Consider the following 20127-nt stretch of genomic DNA (forward strand, 5'->3'; position numbering starts at 1 on the left):
ACACATTAAGTTCTCCAAGAAATGTACTTACACCAATGCACTTGGAGAAATGCCTCAAGTATTAATAAGGATTTCTTTTTAGCTGCTTTTTATCTCAATATGGGTGCAAGACTAGTGAATCTGAAGGCCCATATGAAACCAATTTCATGCAATTTTGGAGCCATATATAATTTGGGTGTATGTGTGCGTGTGCATAATTGGTTTCAAATGCAGGTCACAACGGACTGACTGAAGCTTCTGGCTCTTTGTCAGTCCAGTGTATTTCACCACTGTTTGAACAACAGTTTTCTATTTAGAGGTAACTGGTAACCATCCTGCCTTTCCTGCGTTGAAAGAATGAAAACCAGTACCCTGTATCAAGGAAAAGATTAATATCTGATTTGAAGAAAAGACTTCATGTGTGCTTTGTTTATGACTGGCGGTGATTTTAAGCCACAAGTTTTTTTAATGGTCTGGTAACTTTTACTTTCATCCTTTTTAATAATTTCTGGGGAGGAAGGTGAAGAAGGAAAATTTCCTCCTCTGTACCTGGAAAGGATACTCATGGAGAACCTCATAATTACTAGTTTCCTATGTTAGTTACTTACTCCTTAATGAAGGGGAAACGAGCATTTCTTTATAAACAAATCTCTACTAATGCTGAAGTCTGCAAAATGCTGGTACCAGATGTGACTGCAGTACAACTCAACCAAGTAACACCCTGGAAGGTTCCAAGAGCTGGCAAAGGAACCCTGCACAGCATCTTCACAAATGGCACCTGTGCAACCCCTTTTTCTTACGTGACATTAGGAAGACCTTGGTAGTACAAGATACTTTGCCAGAGTTCTAGTTTCAGGAGGGAAGACCTATCTTAAGGCTAAAGTCAAGCAAAAGGTGATTTTTCTGATGATGAAGAAGGCTCCTGTATACACCTCACTTGTGTGGGCAGACCTTGACTTACATGGCTGAGTCAGGAAGCCAATATTTTGACACAGAGAAAGCGCTGACAAAGTGGAGTATTGTGATTATTTTGTATGTGTACGAAAAGTTCAAGAAAATTTTGAGCTTTTCAAACTGGGCCATGAAATGTTGCACAATGAACACCAGCAAGCCAAAAAGTTCAGGTGAGGAACGGGAGAGATACCTGATTTTTAGCAGTACTTACAGACAGCCTTCCATAGCAAAAAGTCATAAGGAAAAGAAACAGCACACAGAAAAATGCGATTGGATAAAAAAGTTACAGGAAACAATGCATACATTAAAATACCCTATGTTTGTACGCAAACCTCGCTATGGAAACTGTAAAGCTTTTTACAGACTTTCTACTAGTAACGCACATATGAGACAGGCATTATTACAGCTATTTTACAGAGAGAAACATTAAGGTTACCACCAACATTAGGGGACTGGCTCATGAGTCACATCGCCCATTAGTGACAAGACTGGGACTATGATCCTGTTCTTCTTGTCACGCATGTTCTCATACAGCCGCCATATGACTATTTATAAAATTACATGCCTGGTTAGCAGGACTGTGTTGAACAATAGGAAAAACTTTCAAGAACACCTTAAAAATGAAAAAAAACAAACCAAAACAAAACATAAAGAAAACAAGAAACATTTATGTGTGTAACTAAGTCACTGTGGAGGTTCAAATTCACATGTGTCATCTGTACATGCCAAATCTGCACCTCTTCTGTTAGAGCAACAGTGTGTTTAAATGCAGAATAAGTTCTGGTGTAAGCTGAGAAGATATTTTCGCAAATATCCTTTCAGGTGTGTGAGCAGGTATGTCCATGAAATGAACAAGGCCTCTGAAAATCTACATCCTCTAGAATGGACCTGTCGCATTGCCTGTGACACATTATAGGATTATCCTGTACTGGACACAAGTCTCCTGGGACTCTGCATGTTCTCCCAGAATAAAGCATCATTTTCTATGCTATGAAAACATCATTTATTTTTAAGCAGGGAGTTGGGTTTCTCCAGCCTTTGCAATGCTGTAAAAGAATGCAAAGAGAGGCACTACAGCATACCTTTAAAAAACTGGTGAGGAAGCAAACAGTCAAAAATTAACTTTCAGCTAGAATATAAACCCTAGCTGTTGCATCACTTAAGAAACACAAACAAAGGATATAAAGTTACCATCAAGTGCAGTGGTATTTTAGTTGGTCCTTTGGCAGAGATTTTCTCCCACAGACCCCTTCGCACGTACCGGACAGTAGTGCCTGCGATCTGAAACTCACCAGGAAGCTCAATTTTCCAGTCGCTGTTAATGGATCTCTTACTGGAATCTTTTAAAGCTGGAATGAATCAAACACCATGGAATGAAATGTAAGCAAATTTGTAATTACAATATAGAATACTGAGCTTCTGTATCAGCCCACCTGAAGTACAAGATGCAATAGCCTTGTAACAGACATGAATGTAAAAAAAAAAAAGTGTAATTACAGTATAATTATAGCTGACTTGTCATAATGTTTCTAATTTGGGCATATGCTGCATTTCTGTTGATGAAGGCATTTGTACTTACATTAACATTGCTGCTGAGTAAAAATAATGTCATATACACTGGTCTTGCTAAGGTTTTACTACCTAAAGCTATTAGGTTTTGCTTTCAGAATAATCAAGACTCTCCAGTTTCCAAACTCTGAGGCATTCTCTGTGCCATTCCACTGCCAGAAAATGTAAAGGGAAGAAAAAAAGGGTAGGCAGGAGAAGTTACAAAGGAAGTAAAAGGAAGAAAAGATAACTACCAAATGTCAATGAAAAAATACTACTAATTGAGGAGGAAAGGGTAGCACACTTCCACAGTTTGACCTATTTCAAGTATGTCTAAAACCCACACATATTCATGGCTGCTGTAGAATTCTGCTCTGCATACAGTTCTGCTTTTGCAAAGGAAAGCCTGCACAGCTGAAATGTTTTTCTTTGACCTTCAGTGAAAAGAGACTTAATTTGGATTTAAAAGTTATACTAAAATACTACAGCATTGTGCTAAAAAGCAAGAACCACAAAGCAGAAGTGCAAAACTTCCTAACCTGTTTTCTTTATCCAAAATGAGCAGAGTGCAGGTTGTAAACAGAGAGCATAGTTAGAGACCAATCAGTTAGAGCCATAACTTGTACTGGAATAATCTCAATATTATTTGTCAGAAGTTACACAGGAAACATGTGGGCATGTATATAAAGTGAACATACCTGTGTCTGGTATATTGTAAATTAACACTTAGTTCATTTTAAGGATTATTCTCAAACCTAACAATTTAGATTTTAATCTTAGAGAAATGGATGGTACCATAAATTTGGACACATAAAGATTCTCATTCAGATAGTACACAGGGAAACCTACTCTGATCTTCAAGTATTAACAAAAAATTAATACATCATTCATCTCTAAACTCCCCTTGCAAATGCAGCAAGAAAACTCTGCTTTTTTTTTTTTTTTTTTTTTTTTTTTAGTTTCCAAACAGAACCGATTTTTGAAATTGTATTTTCATAAACTTTCCTGGAGAAAATGATCAATCAAATCTCTGTGTTGATACACATGTGAAAACGCAAAATAAAACACTTCCTGAGTTTGTGTGTGCTCCATAACGCAAACATTGAACAAGTTAACATTCAGCTGTCACGGTTTTAAGGAGAAGCCAAGTTACAAGGCAGAGACCAGTCAGTGGGCAGAATATGAACTTGGCAGATCAGCTTTATACTCCCTCGTGCTCAGGCCTGGAGGGCAGAACATTCCAACCTGCAAGCACCAGCTACAGGCCTGATTTTAGAGTGGTCCTTAGGCTGTTCTAAATTACTCCAGAGGCTTTTTTTTTTTTTCTGCCAGCTCCAGCATCAGAAATAAGTAGAACTTACAGTCAGGATACTCCCTGATGCCTTCTTTGCTTCTCAAAAGGCAGAAGCAGGTGAGATACTATCTACCTCTGGGTTTCATGGAAACAAGGCCACAAATAAAAGCCATCAGCAGGCAAAGAGCAGCCTGCCACAGCCACCCTGAGCTGGACACACCTGCAGAAGGTCAGGTGCTGTAGGATCATGCTTATCTTGTTAGGAACCTATATGCACCATCCATAGTGTCTAAGCTCTGGGGAAGTCTGGAGCATGTAGAGGTTGCAATGTTCTCTGTGTCTGTATGTGCCTTTCTGAGGATCCTGGGCAGGTACTGGAGAAAGGTGGAACAACCTTCTGTCCTGCGGCACACAAACTTCCTGACAGCTCCCGTGGCCCCATTAAAGGCTCCAAAATCAGGCCGAAGGGAAACTCCAGGTCTGGTTTCCCCAGGAGGAGTGGGATGTGTAGGGGTGAATGTTTTTCCTGAGGAAAGTTCCCTTTGGCACATAGAATAGGGGTATGATGTCCTGGGATTTGCATCCTACAGCAACATAACTCTGTTTGTGGCTTACTTCTGTCCCTGCTTTGTTCCTTGATCTAAAAAGTACCTTCTGCAAACTTCAGACAGAGCTCTGAAGCAGGACTGCTTTCCTCTGCCAAAGCCCAGTGGCTTCCAGGCAGATCAAAGCAGCCACGACACCGCCCTTGAGGAGCCGTGAACATGACTAGTCGAAGCTGTGGATGAGATAAAACTATCTCCATGCAGTATGGCTGACTAGTAAAGATATCAAGGCACATGCTCAAACCCGTGTATAAGAGCTTGAGTGACTTAAACTATGCTTTGGTTCCAGCTCATCATCAAAGGAAGATAACTCGCTGATGGAAAGCAAAACATTTAATCTTGTGGACCTCTTTTCTGGCAAAGGTGTGATTTTGATTGCTGCAGGCACTACTCCCTTAATTGAGGGGATGGAAAGTTTGGAAACAGCCCTGTTCCCAAAGGTGTTCCTTGAGGATTTCAGCAATTACTCTGGAGACTCGGCAAAGTATTTTAGCCAGTATTTTCGCCACTGTTTGTCTTCATTGCACGAATGAGCCCCATCAGTAGGGATCAACGCTGCGGCTATAAAACCTCCGTGTCTCTTAGACACAAGGTGCTGCTCTTTCTCCAATGGCTTTTGTGACACACAGCGATTGCAGGCCTGACTCTCCCTACCCAGAGGTGATAGTTCTAAATTTACTGGGGTGAAAAGTGCCTTTTGCTCCTATTGAATGCTGTGCTTTCCATGCAAACATCGTGGAAGCACCTTGCAAGACAGCAAGTATCTTCACTGATGTTGAGAGAATAAGCAAAGCAGGCACCAAAGAGCACTTGCCCAACCTCCCTGAGAGCTCAGTGGCAAAACCTGAGGAGACCAGGACACAGAGAGTCTTCTCTGACAAAACTTGTCTGACTGTGGTGGAAAAGCCCAAACAAGAGAGCAGTTGTGAGCCCTGTGAGTCCCACAGGACGTATTCTGCCTTGGACAGCCAGCTGCAGTCCTCCTGGGACCCAAAGCCTCAACCAGGACAGTGAAGCACAGCTCTTGCTCTTCTCCCCACTGTGGGCACATATAGGCAGCAGCAAGAATCCACTCTTACATCTCTAAGCTGTTTCTGGCTCAAAGTTGTACAGTAGAAGAGCAAAAGAAAAAGGAACTCCAGCAACAACCCATAACTTTTTTTCTTTTTGGCTGGAAGACAGGATCTGACCAATCTATTTCTAAACCTGGCAACTACTCAGATCTTTATTTCCACCTTGGGTCCCTCCAGCTTGCTTCCCAGTCTGTGGACACAAACTGCCGAGGCGTTTCCTGTTCAAGGTGTTTTTTCAGCGTTGCAGCCAGCCAAGGCAGTCAGCGTGGGTTGCCTGTAGGTGGAGGGAAATTCTTCAGGCACCGCTCCCAGCACATGGAATAATGATTCCAAATTACACTGGGCTTACTTCCAAAGTGCTGTACCCGGTTCTGAGTGGAAATAGGGCCTGATTGGACTCCACATTGTCAGTGTATTTGAAATAGAAAGTCCTTCCATACTCAGAACCGGATTTGCAACGCATTGTGAGGTGTAAGAGAGTGATTGGATTTTGTTTTCTTGATCATCTTTTTTGTCCTATTGGGACATTCCTGCTGCTGTTCTTCACCTTAGGTCAGCAAGACATGGGGCATCTTTTCTTTGTGTTTAGTGTTCCTTGAAAGAGAAAACCCTGGAAGGCTTAGAGAGGTTCTCCTGGCTCCTGACCATGAACCAAAGAGCTGAAAGCATTCAGAAGCTTTAAAATAGCCAGATTACCACTTATTTGATTCAGTTTTTGGTCTAAGGACCACAGAAGATTTTTTTATCTGTATTTATGTCATGCACACAGGGCCAAGTCCTGCTCTCAAATATACACAGTCCTCATCTTCACCACTCAGTGGGGAAATACCCGCTTTAGTCAAGGTTATGTGGTCGCAGTGAAGGGCAGTCACTAGCTCCATGGAAGACTCCCAGTACTGCAGTTATCTGCCAAACCCAAGGCCCTGACAAATACCCTGTGCAAATCCCACCAAGACAAACAAAAAGGCTGGCTTCCAGAAGGCAGAGTATTTGCAAAACCCAAGGAAACAGTGGCTCTCATTGTTCCACCAGCACTTCGCTATGTCAAACATCTTACGTGTAGGCGTAATCCTCTCCCAGCAAGCTGGCTGCAGCATTAGTGGAAATACCAGCAGCAGTGATATGTGCTTCCTACCAAGAAGCGGCACAAGTGCCAATGCTTTTGACCTAAGGGCAGATGAATGACATGAGCTGCCCTCTTTCTATCCCCCGAATCCAGAATGAAAGAGAACAAAAGCATCTTTCCTAGTGATACTGCCAGCTTTGGTAGCATCTCAAGACAGAAAACCAGTGGCACTACACCTGAAATCCTAAGACACAATCAATATGTAAATGTGTTCCAACCACTGCAATGAGAATATCAGCATGTGGAATGGCTGAAACATTGTTTGACAGGGAAGGACAAAAAACATGTGTTACTGAGCCGATCAACCACACAAAGAGCTTAAGTTTGACAATGCAGGGACCTGTAAGCTTCAAAATGTGAGTGAACAAAGGGGGAAGTTTGCAATTTTCTCTTATACTTTTGTTTTCCCACACATAGCTCCACAGCATGAAGAGCTTTAGAGAGACAGAAGGATTTCCCCATTTATGCATGGCCAAGTAGCTCTGAGTGTGCAAAAGACGTTTCAAAGTGCTGGGTGTTCTTTTGGGCCTTGGACAATTTTCCTTTAACTCCCTGCTCTGCCACTGGCTTCCTGTGTGATTCAGGGCAATGGGGCATGAAAATTTCTATTACTTGGTCTCTCTAGAAGTAGATGGGAGATAAAGCCCTTTATCAACTGCATAGTGCCAACATGAAAAGAAATATCCCTACCATTGAAGAGAAGAGGCAGAAGGCCAAATGTATATTGTTGATCACTGGTTGCACTTTACAAATGCCCTTCCAACCTTTAGTCTAAGGCAGAGATATCAAACTCATTTTCACCAGGAGCCACATCAGTCTTGCAGTTGCCTTCAAATGGCCTAATGTAATTCTAGGACTGTTTAAATGTAGGATTTACATTTCCTACCAAGAAGCGGCACAAGTGCCAATGCTTTTGACCTAAGGGCAGGTGAATGACACGAGCTGCCCTCTTTCTATCCCCCGAATCCAGAATGAAAGAGAACAAAAGCAATGTAGGATTTACATTTAAATGTAGGATTTACATTTAAACAGTCCTAGAATTACATTAGGCCATTTGAAGGCAACCGCAAGACTGATGTGGCCCCTACTGAAAATGAGTTTGACACCCCTGATCTAAGTAATTAGTAACTGGACAAGAAATTTGTCGACAGGCTCTACCCTACAACCACCTCACATACAAATCTGACCCATCACCCCTGCCCAAATCTTTGTTTGCAACAGTGAAAAAGTCTGTTCTCCTCAAAAGGAATGCAGAAGTCGAAATGAGACAAGATTGAACAAATTGACCTGAGAAAAGAGAGGCAAGTGACTAGAGGCTGCAGCTACCCCATCTCAGAGTGCAGCATCAGGGCTTGGGTACAGCACCGAGTGCAATCCTATTGCTGCAAATGGCACAGACAATGCTATGGTCAGGTTACGGAGGGATATCAGCTGCCCTGTCCTGCCTCTGCTTCAGTGTGAACTGGGTGCCTTCCTATCGGTATTTCTGCCATTTCTTTCTCTAAAGGCACTGTTCTTTTTCTCACTCCCTCCCAAAGTGCTGTGTGATCCTGGCAGCTCAGTTCAACCCAGTGCCAAGTTCTGTTCAGGGACTCCTCTGTCTATATAAAAGTATTTTCTGGTCCCTTCAGGTTGCACAGGGCTTGTAAGTGTCACATACTATCACATCAAGCAAACGTCATGAAACCAAGCGAGAAAAGCAGAGAGAGACTAAAACAAGAATGAAATCAATAACCTCCTTCTGACGACAACAAATCCATCATCTTACAGGTCATTCAGAGAAGGGTCATTTTAACAGAAAACAGAGCTGAGTTTTGAACCAAAACATTTTTTTCCTTTGTATTTTTACCCAGAAAACTGTGAGCAGGTTTATCCTCAACCACTCTGATCCGCCGGGCACCTGCAGGGATTACAGCTGCTTCGATGTAACCTGTGGTAAGAGAAGGGCAGGGGGATGAGAATGAGCCACAGGTAGCCAGAGGCATCAATCATTCAGCATCTCACCATGAAAAAATCAACTCCTGCTCAGGTTGGGGAACAGGTGGGAAACACTTCAAATGAGATCCCTGCGTTGGCAGCCAAGTTTCACTGCTGTGACACGCACGGCTGTGACTAACATTTCAGCCTGAGAAGAAGGAGAGAAATGCACGTGTGTTGCTTAGTTGTGACTTAAGGCTTGTGCTTGGGCCTAATTAGATTTGTTCCCTTTGAATCACCTTGGCTCTCCTGAGGTACTGACAGGGATGCATGGGGACCGAGCTGATGGAAAGTGTCACTGTCAGGAGCAACACTGCACAGAACAGAAATCTGTGATTTGAAATGAAGTTTCCCAACAGATGCTCCTGCTTTCTGCTCCCAAAAAAACCCTGCTCAAGGCTGTGATTAGTATTAGAAAGGATTCACTTCCACAAAACATTTTGGTGATGTTAAAACAAAACAGCAGGAATTAGTGGGACAACTCAGGGGAGGGAAAAAAAAAAGTTTCCATTTACATTTCAGCTTTATACAAGAATTTTGGAGGATATAAAGGATAACAGTCTCCTTGCATACAGCTGCTAAACAGAATTTCACAGCTCAGATTTAATGTAGCAACAGAGCTGAAGGTTTCTCAGGGGCTGACCATCATTCTCCTGTAATGGCTGCCAGCAGATGTACATGTCAAATTAGACCATCTGAGCACCTGACACAGTAGGGAGGTTTTTACAATGCCCTCTCATATTGTTATAGAATTCTCTTGATTTTATCTTCCTGAAACTCTCTTGTCCTTTTCATTCTTCCTTCAACAATGAGCAATACAACACAATGACACCACCTTTAACTAACAGAGTAAAGGTAAGAATAATTAGGAGACATAAGGAAACGTAGCCTATTTTCCCCCACCATGTGGAATTACAGACTTATTCCATGGGGTGAAAGTGGTGTCTTTATATATAAAGCTGAGGAACATTAGGGGCCATTTCAAAGGTCTGAGAGCCAGGCAGAGGTTTTCCACCAGCTTCACTGGACTCTGAATCGGGCCCCTGTAAATGACACTAATCTCATCACAACCATGATTTGATTCCTTGTAATTGGCCACCCAGTTTAGTTTGCAGTGTATAACTTGTCACCTCTTTTAGGTTATTGCTCTCCCCTTTCTTTTAGATGTTAAGTACCTTATCCTGTATGTTCCCTCATTCCTTTTTTTTTTTTGCTTTGAAGGGCTGTGTGAAACTGTTCTGGGTCAGCCCTGCCCTGTTGGAAATCAGGGGTAGTCAAGAGCAATGGGCTGGGGCAAGGAACAGTCACTCCTCCAGCATCCAGCAATGTTTGGGGAGCTATTTCAGGGGTGAGACTGAATGATGGTGCTTCTGCTACCCTGATACAGCTGGGCTTTGACGGAGGATGCTGGCAGCCTCATGTATCTCAGGACTAAGTGATTCTGTTACCACTGTGACATGGAGTGAGACAGACGGAGATTTTGGGTCTCAGGTTATGGATTCATTTCTACCTGTCTGAACCAGCAGAGCACCCGGCCCCTTTGCTGTGCTATGAACAGGGCTTGAGTTCTTGGCTTTCACAAGGAGCATTGGGTGGAAGGCTGACCGGTGCTAGACACTTTCTCTTTCCCTGATCATTGTATCTGAACTGCATTTTCCACTTGATCTTTCAGCTCATTTTTTTTTGCACTTGTCCCTCCACTTCTTGATTACTCAGCATATTTCAGAAAGAGTAATATTTTGCAGGAAAAATAGAAAGAGGGAGAGTAGAGCTGCAAACCGCCTCTGTGTGCAGAAGCCAGGGCAGCGGCTCTCCCATCTGCTGTTTCACTGGGAAAAATCACTACTTCCAGGGTCAATTTTTTAAAGGCAATACTGAAATTTGTTATGAAATCAAAGCAAAAATATGTTGGATTTTATTCTAGACATTGCCAGGAGTTGATTTTTCATCAGCTGAGATACCAAATTACTGTCAAAACAGAGTGTTTCAGAAATCAAACATCCTCGCCGCACCCCATGCATTTGTATATAAACCCGACCGACAGTCACCACCAGAGATGAGTCCACAGCGAAGGTGTGATTAGTGACAGTCCATCACGGGGAAACAGGCCCTATGACACACCTGAACACCTCTGTTAGGAAGCCAGTTTGGAACATGCCCAAGGTTCAGGTAATTTAATCTACCTACTGGGGGACTATTTACCTGTTTATTTTTTAAATTTCATGCCAGATACAAATGCCCAGAGCTAAATCACGCAGAGGTTGGATACCAAGTGACACTGAATTTAGTGGAAAGCCGGTCACTAACCTCAGTGAACTCTGGATCCGTCCCCTGGGCCAGCAGCAGCCAGGAGGGTGTCCCAGTGCTCTGGAGGTGAGCGAGCTGTGGAGCTGCGCTGGAGGGGTCAGGTAGGGCCATAAATACACCCTCGTTTCATCACTGTGCCATGAGAGAAACGCTACGTGGAAAAGTTGACTTTTATGTTACTTTTTACAATGGTAAACAGTGGAGTGTAAGCTATTAATAGCATATTAGCTCTGGAGACTGTTTAGTTTGGTTTTACACCAGATTTTTCTCCTCATGTAATTTCTAATCCTGATTGATGGCTTTGGGGGGTTGCATTCACAGCTCCTGAATAAGAAGAACCACACTGTGCTAACTCACCGAGATCGCATGGCACAAACCCAACCTCACTCTTCTGTTAGCAAACTGCAAACCCCTTTGCGGTTGTACAGATCTGACCTGTCCTTTCAGAGAATTCTTGGGCATGTCCCACTGGGAGCATCTTGACACTCTCATTCGTTATTTCCAGCATTATTGTGTGAGTTAGTGGTCAAATCCTATTGCAAACAGACTATATAACACCCATGCAAATTTCCCACAGGTAAAAACTCAGATCACTACCACCACTCCAGTATGGTCCTTAGAGCTGAAGTGAGGCTTCTGGTCACAGACTACTCCTGATCTTGGAGATAACTGCACCAGAAAACACCTCCATTTTTTTCCAGGAACACTTTCTTAAGCAAACTGTAACTGCAGATTGCCAGAAAGATTATCAAGTGTCAGCCAGTAAAACCAAAAAAAAGTCTCAGAGTTGGCCGTGAGTCAAGGACTCTCAGAGATCTGTCGGGTCTTAGGATAATTGTCTGCAACGCAGGGGTTTACAAGGTTGGGCTTAAAGTTCTACTTTAAATGAGGAACTGGTTAAAGACTGATGAGATTTGGCAACTATCGGGCAATATTTCTAGTAATTTCACCCATAAATCAGCCTGTTAAGATGAAGCTTTGAAAGTACAACAGGAGAACTTCATTATTTGATAATTTATACTGCTGTATGTAGTATACTCCACCTTGGGAACAGTTACTTTGGCACGCACCAATCTTTCTGGATAATCTGCATTACATCAGCGTCTCAGGAATGTAAGACCGTGATTGAAACAAATCCTAGATACAAATGTATTAGGAGAGACACCAGAACAAAGAGGTGGCTTTGTCATCAAGGAGATTAATTTGTGAACAGTGGCTACTGTATCTTCATTTAAATGCTGGAGAGATTTGCAGGAGGAAAGCAGCTCACACAGGAAAATCCATTGTTAGCCATTGTTATTATTCCCAGAAAGAACAGAAAGTTTAGTGTGAACTCCAGAATGTCTCTGATCTACTAAAAAACTGTTCTCCTGGTTCACATTGCAATGAAAGATGGACTCCGAGGAAAAGGAAAAATTATCCCATGGCTGAAAGTACTGATCCCTGGGCACTGTACCTTCGTGTCTTATCCCTGTACACACCTGAAAATTAGGTGTGAAAAAGTCAACTGTGCTCATCCCATTATCAAACTTCCTAAAAGTGCTTTGAACAAAGATCTCGGGGTAGAAGCCAAGAAAATCAGACTGCTCTGCCTACCTGCTAGTCATGGCCACTGCAGATTCCTTAATATTTTAGGGTTAAGCACTAACTTCCATGACCCTTCTCACCTTGCACCTTTTGTTGAGTGTTCATTGTTGCAGTGGAGTGGACATACTTCCAGTGGTAACTACACGTCTATTTTCCGAATAGTTGTGATGATTCTCATTTGCTATTAACTTGAGAGTAATTCCTCCATCGGTACTTGTCCACTTCCAGCCATGGGATAGCTCATTTGGAAGAAGATCATTTCACTGGGAAGCCATGGATAGATTTCAAAGCCTCCTACTATTGCTGTGAAGTTCGTTGGTGGGATTTCTAACTTGCATGTTCTCCTTAAACCCTTACAAGACACCCAGAGTTAGTCCTAGGGCTCTGTTTTCTCATAATTTAGAAGTATGTCCCATTGACAAAAGAGTTTCTTGTATTGGCTAAAGATGCTTCTAGCCAGCACTTCAGCACTACTGTTCAAATACTCTTTCTTTTTTTTTTAAATACGTGCTGGATAAGTAATGTACACAATAAAAAGTCTGCTTTTTCACGATTTGAAAAAGAAAAATTTCTAACAATGATACATTCTTCATTTCCCAAAATGGTAGTTACAACAACTGGCATATCTCACCTTATTATGTTCTGCCATTAAAAAAATCTAAATATCTGTGGTCCTTCTTCTGGATCACAAGCAAAGGGCGGCAATGAAAATCTTGATATGGCTGAGAAAAAAACAAGTGAGACAGATGCAGGTCTCATTCTCAATGCAGATCTCTGAGCTTTACAGGCACAGCCTTAGAGTCTGGACAGAAGTTAGTGATATATCAGCCACCCAACAGATACGATCCAAAGGGGTGTCCTTGATTTCTAGGCCCTCTGTACAGTGGCAGGGAAACAAAGATGGACTTCAGAACAAGTCTGTGTTTGGTTTTGAAAAACTATTTTGAAGAAATAGGTACAGGGCATGCTGCCAGTCAAAAGGAAATCTCAGTCTACACAGCGCACTCAGTTGGCCTACTGAAGACAGCCAGCTGCACACAAGTGTATGTGATATTTAGCTTCACAAATAAAGGCTTTTGACCTGCTCCCCAAAAAAGAAATGGAATCCATTTGCAGCTGGATCACCCTGGGTCACGGGTGGCAAGATCTGAACTGCTGGACCTCCTGTGAGGCAAGTTGAATATTCCACCATCATGGCCCACCAGGGTGGGAGAATATCAGCTGTGAAACTAAGGTTGGAAAAAAAAAAAAAGAAATAAGCCTGGTTGTTTTTATTTGATTAATGAAAATTTGGCCATCTTTCATGTAAATAAGTTTTCTAAAAGGGAAGGATCTGTGCTTGATATTTTTCACAAACCAAGCTAAATAGTAAAAGGACTTGAAGTTTATCCATGGCTTTTGATACCAATCTCCCCATCTAATCCAACAAAAAGAAGACAAAGAACCAACACCAAAGGATTTCACCAGCACCCACTGACACTGCAAACAGCATTCAAGTATCTTACACGAGAAACACTTGGGAACAGCCTTTGCCTTTGCCATCACACATGTGGAAACCTTCTTACAATGACTATTGGTTACTAAGAAACAGAAAGGAGTTGGCATGGATTTAGTTAATAGGGCTTGACAACATAATTTGCAATCACAGGACATGTAGGGACCAATCCTGCCATTAGCAGAGTCCCACATGCAGAGCAGCTGAGGATCTGGCCCAAAGGTTGCAGCTGCAATTCCCAAAAAAATAAATGTCTTAAATATTTGAAGTCTGTTCTCTCCTGAAATAATAAACCAGGGTACTTGGCTTGGTGTGTTGGCCTTGACTTGGATCGCAGCAAGTTTGTGGGGATTTGCCACTGACCTGTGCAATCATTTACACATCCAAACCCTGAATCCCTTACCGTTGCCATATCGTGTATCCTCCTTTGCCCCAACTTTTGTCAGATTTTTGTACATATTTGTTTAATCATCAATTAAAAGAAAAAAACGCCCATTTTTTTCTTGAGCAACCTCATGTTCACTTATGATACCTCAGACTCAACACTGCTTTGCGAGATTCAGCGAGTTCATCTGAGGAGCTGATACTGCAAACCAGCAGTATATGAATGGAAATTGATGGGAGTAAGTCACAATGTGTAAAATGTTTGCAGAATAGGGGCTGGGAATTGTAAGTGAAACCAACAAGTCTGTTTTCACTGTCTAACATAAAAGAAATTCAAGAGCAGGAAAACATGAAGAATGAACAATTAAAAGACTATAAATAATCTTTGTATTTTAGTAGGCTAGGATGCTCATTAAAAGAGCATAATTTGAAAAAAAATAACGAGCAAAGATGATTTTCAACCTAGAAGAAAATTGTTTGGCATATCATGGATGGAACTTTTTAAAACTACTCCCACATAAAATTTAAATTCCCTTTAAAATTAATAAATCAAAACATCTAATAAATGTTTATGAGATTATAATCGGTAAAATAATTGTCTTGTAAATTATGTCGGATGGGTAACGGTGGAAATATTGCACTGACAAAGCAACATTTTGACAGGTTTGCACTCCTGAGATTGTCGGCCAAGGATCAATAAATGCGTGAACACTGACCATGATTCAGTCAGTCATCTCTTCAGACTGGGATGCAGGGCACTGGGACTCCTGAGGTGTCCTGGCAGCCAGACAACCAGTTGAGGCTGGAACTGTTCTGTTCCTACAGCCTTGTAAAGTTACCACCCTCCAGCAGTCTGTCTAGTTGGAAACGGGTGCAGCCTCCTGGCAGCGACCCAGAAATTTCTTATTTATCTGCACAAGATGTTTTGTAGTCTCGTTGGAAAAGATAAAAGATGGTTACTCTTCAGAAGCAATTAAGAAGTTCATGAACAGCTATAAAATCTACTACAGAAATGGAGAATAGCGCTTTTTTTTTCCCCCAATGGAAACGAGAAACTTTTCCCATCATTTGCATCAAATGCAAACACCTTGACATACGCAGGTAGAAAAAAAACTGGGACAAAAGAGTCAAAGGCAATAATGCAGGAAATAATTTGACAGGTTGGCCTAGCAATGCAACAGCACAGATGTGCTCCAGAAAGACGTGGTGGAGGTGGCATTTCAGAGGAGGTGACAGATCACAGCTGGCTCCATGGACAAGGAGAAGGGTGCAGAGGGAGAGGTCAATGAACAAAAGCAGAGCCTCAGACTTCAGTGCCGAGACCGTGATTCAAGGAAGCTGCTCAGCACTGGTGCTGCTTTAATAGCTGAGCAGAACTGAAGCATGTGCTTAAAGGGAATCTTTAGGTACTTTGCCAAACTCAGTGCTGGTGTAGCATGTGTTGAATGCACTGCTCCATACAGAAATGGTAATTCTGTCTTCACTGGATGTGGAATATTTTTTTCTGGACAATTCCTTCCTCTTGCAGCAGCTTACAAGTTCTGAATCTGGCTTTCCCTCTCTTTGCCTGATTAGGATGTGTGATAACAGGTTTCTCAGAAGTGCAATACAGAAACTCCGGAACAAAGACTAATTCAAACACCAAGCCATATACACATTAATGTTTAACAAGAGAGGGGAAAGTCTTAAGGTTGACCAGAAGTTCTTGTATCCTATACTGGATCCTATTGCTGGCAAGGAATTGGTAAAAATATTCAGAGAGGAGTGCTCTTTCATTTAGCTGAGATATCCTGATTATAACACGAATCATCTGGAACATGCAACATGCATCACTGAGCTCTCAAAGAGCTCAAAGATGGTGCTGAAATCAGACTTTCCTCCCATTGGAAAAGATACTGTGATTTTGTCTTAATTAAAATCAACAGCACCAGTAGCATTCAGAAAGAGAAACACAACTTCATTCTGAATTTCAGACAGGCAGTGGCTGCTACTTGGGCAACTAAGATGCAAACAGAATATCACATACATTTGAATGGAGTTGGGTTTTGTTTTGTGTTTCTTGCGTGTTTACTAGAGCAGATGAGTCCAATTCTAGCCAAGAAGAGCTACTACTACCACTCTTTAACTCTCCTCCAGCAGTTAAGAGAACCACCGCTCCACTAAAATGCTGCCGAGGGTTACTCACCCATCCCCTTGGTGTGGTTGAAGTCGCCTTTCACCACTTTACAGGTTTTGCCATCACCACTGCAGATTCCACAGCGATCCTCTTTGGCAGCTGAGCCAATGATTCCATCGCAGCCAATTTTCTAATGACAACAACCAGAGGTCCCCATTATTTTGTTTGCAAGGTTAAAGTATCTCTAAACATTGTGCTCAAGACTAAGAGAGACATCTGCCTGAAAACCTGAACGGGAAGAGGACCCCGTGGATCACTCATTTGCAATGGTGTTGTGTTGGTTATTCAGCAACCCCTTTCTCTAACTGTAAGAGCAAGAACTTTGATTCAGAAGATTTAACTGAAGGGAATTTCACGAACAATTATTATTCCAGATACAGATTTCATATGAACCCACTCTAACTTCCTTCAAACACCACAGATTAAAACAATATTTCACGTTTGTATAGCAATTTCCAGCTGAGGAGCTCAAAGACATCCCAGAGAAATGGACCACTACAGTGGTACTTAGTTTAGAGAAGAGAAAAATGTGATTTCCTTAAATTAAAATTAACCCAAATAACCAGAATCCTGGTCATAGCCCTTCACCACACAAAACTCAGAGTGCTGTTACAAGTTCCAGTGTGCTGCTCACTGAATGAGCTCTGCTTCGGATCGGGATCTTAACAGGGACTGGAACATTCAGTTCTGATTACCGTTTCACAAAACCTGAAAAAATACCTCATTAATCAGATGGCTCAACATACCTGCAATGCAAAATTATTCAAAGGAAGCAGGTCAGGTTCATATCTGACTAATCCATACCATAAGATTGCTTACACAATTATGAAACTTTGTGTATGCTTGCACTGTATTAAGCTTAGACATTCAATTGTAAAAAACAAAACAAAAAAACCAATTTAATCTAAAGCTTGGTTTTTAAAGGTATTTTTTGTAATTTTCTGTACCTGCATAAACATTTTCCCAACAGAAGTCTGCAGCTTTGTTTCCACAGACAGGTATTGCTAGAATAGTCACAGTATTCTCTCTGTAGAGATCAAGAACGTCATGGTAATCTTCCTTATTCACAAACCAGGTTCCAGTATAGGTTGGGAAATTACATATTAGAGAGCAGTGTAGGGGAAAGGGACCTGGGGGTCCTGGTGGACAACAGGATGACCACGAGCCAGCACTGTGCCCTTGTGGCCAGGAAGGCCAATGGCATCCTGGGGTGTATTAGAAGGGGAGTGGCTAGTAGATCAAGAGAGGTTCTCCTTCCCCTCTACTCCGCCCTAGTGAGACCACATCTGGAATACTGTGTCCAGTTCTGGGCCCCTCAGTTCCAGAAGGACAGGGAACTGCTGGAGAGGGTCCAGCGTAGGGCAACGAAGATGATTAAGGGAGTGGAGCATCTCCCTTATGAGGAAAGGCTGAGGGAGCTGGGTCTGTTTAGTTTGGAGAAGAGGAGACTGAGGGGTGACCTTGTTAATGTTTATAAATATATAAAGGGTGAGTGCCACGAGGACGGAGCCAGGCTCTTCTCGGTGGCAAACAATGATAGGACAAGGGGTAATGGGATCAAGCTGGAACACAAGAGGTTCCACTTAAATTTGAGAAGAAACTTCTTCTCAGTGAGGGTGACAGACACTGGACCAGGCTGCCCAGGTAGGTTGTGGAGTCTCCTTCTCTGGAGACATTCAAAACCCACCTGGACATGTTCCTGTGCAACCTCACCTGGGCGTTCCTGATCCAGCAGGGGGATTGGACTAGATGATCTTTTGAGGTCCCTTCCAATCCCAAACATACTGTAATACTGTGATACCATTTACAGGTTAGGATGGTAAACATCAGACATGTGTACATCTTGAGGTTGATAAGACTATTGTCATTAGTCTATGTAAATTGTTTTCCACCCATGTAAGACCCTCAAAATAAACAGCAATTCACTCTTAAAGCATAAATTTCTACTGAAATAAGGGTTGTCATTATGTAAGTTATTAGCAGAGATTCAACTATTAAAGGTTAAGATCTATTCTCTGTAGATAAACAGTTTCTTGGCAAATGAGGTAGCAGGACTGTCACTAATAATACTGATTTGAATAAGGCTGCCGGGTCTCTCCCTTCTTTGCCTTCTTATAACAAAGCCAGAGGAAAGTTGGACAGATGTCTTAGGGAACAATCAAAACAACAAACATTTTGAAAAATAGGGTAAGCAGGGAAACATTAAGAGAACTTGGGCTGTTTATGTGAGGCTGTCTGCGTGTGAGCAATGTGATTTGGAGCTGAACTCAAACGTTCCTCTTGTTTCAGAAGACACTGGCCACTGCCTAAGTCCAGATGTGTTACAGGGATCAAAGATTGCCAGCATTCAGACGTGTTCTGATCCCGTGTTTGTCTGGGTAAATCATTAGAGACAGACACATGCTGAGAGGGGATGATCATCCTAAACACATACAAGGGAAACACTGCCCATTAACTAGAACAGCATGTGAGTTGGTGGACAAGAACTGCAGGAAAAAAAAACTGTATAAAAGGGAGCTAAAGGAAGGTAGGAAGAAGATCACGGAATTTCTGGCAGTTGCAATTCTCAAGTCTAAACTTTACACCCATGTCCAACAAATAGTTTTGGGATATTGAGTGTGATTCTGCCCCCAAAACAGAAGGATGTCCCAGCAGTTCTCCTTCCAGGAAAATAAATATGATTTATTGATGGGGTTGCTGAAAGGCAGCTGGAAATATATGCCTGCCTGCCACCCTGCTGAGATACTGGAAAGGCTGCATTTAATTTAGGACTCTGGTGCTATCTTTTATTGTACTGCATCGTTATTAGCACTATGTGAGCACATAAATGAATAAAGGAAATATAATGAGTGTTGAACCACACTTATTCCCAGCATTACATGAGGAGTCTGTAGGACTATAAGGGAGGCAGGCAAAGAATGGGGAGTAAGTAATCACATGCTTTGCATTTACGCTGTAGTTTCCCAGATAATGTAAAGCAGCACAAAGCAGCAAAGCTTTGGAAAGAATAAGTCCCCCCTCTCCTGACTGGGGGTTCAAAACAAGCCTTTTCCTCCCACATTTACTAGGTCACTGACACACTTTAACTTGAGAGACTGTCTCTAAAGGCACGGAATAGAGCACTCGTTGAACCCACAGACTCTCAAAACCTTTGCTGTTTTTTACTTTCCATCTTCACTGTAATTCCCTGTGGGTGGAAGAACTGGGAATGGCCCTTGCAGCCTCCCTTCAAGGGCACCATCCCTCCCAGGCACGGGGCAGACATTCCCTTCAGCCCAGGCCTGGAGGATTAAAGCCCCCACCAGATTTGGGCCAGAAAATGGCTTCTTGAAAAGGAAAATCTTTAAGAGAACAAATGAGTTTTCTTTCTTGGCTTCAAGTAAAAAATTGCTGTGTTCTTGCTACTTCATGGGGAAAAAATACCTTGGGAGCACTTAACTTTTGTCTACATAAGCATTAGAGCCCATTTCCCCACCCCCAAGCCTTCCAATAATTTCCAAGGTAAAAGTGTATTTAATAACAGTAGATAATGAAACAGCTTTTGTTAAGATATAACAATGGATTCCAAAAGCTGCAAAGTCATTTAGAAACACATTACATTGACCACCTTGGTCACTCAGAT

At 42.2% G+C, this 20127-nt stretch overlaps 1 protein-coding gene across 13 annotated transcripts in view; it reads right to left on the minus strand.

The window, feature by feature from the left end:
• ADAMTS17 (ADAM metallopeptidase with thrombospondin type 1 motif 17) overlaps positions 1 to 20127 on the minus strand; it is a 191601-nt gene that overhangs the window by 56809 nt on the left and 114665 nt on the right. For 11 of the 13 annotated variants that reach the window (XR_010475409.1, XR_010475408.1, XR_010475412.1 and 8 more), the window contains exons 15-18: positions 16515 to 16635; positions 13956 to 14030; positions 8429 to 8509; positions 2125 to 2282 (exon numbers count right to left, since the gene is read on the minus strand). Coding sequence is in view for 4 of the 13 variants with exons in the window: in XM_065076673.1 (XP_064932745.1) it covers positions 2125 to 2282; positions 8429 to 8509; positions 13956 to 14030; positions 16515 to 16635 (435 nt within the window). In the remaining 9 variants the exon portion in view is untranslated. The remainder of the gene's footprint in view (positions 1 to 2124; positions 2283 to 8428; positions 8510 to 13955; positions 14031 to 16514; positions 16636 to 20127) is intronic. The other 2 variants (XM_065076676.1, XM_065076675.1) reach the window with 1 other exon arrangement.

Source organism: Columba livia, chromosome 11, assembly GCF_036013475.1.
Source record: "Columba livia isolate bColLiv1 breed racing homer chromosome 11, bColLiv1.pat.W.v2, whole genome shotgun sequence".
Lineage (NCBI taxonomy): Eukaryota > Metazoa > Chordata > Aves > Columbiformes > Columbidae > Columba > Columba livia.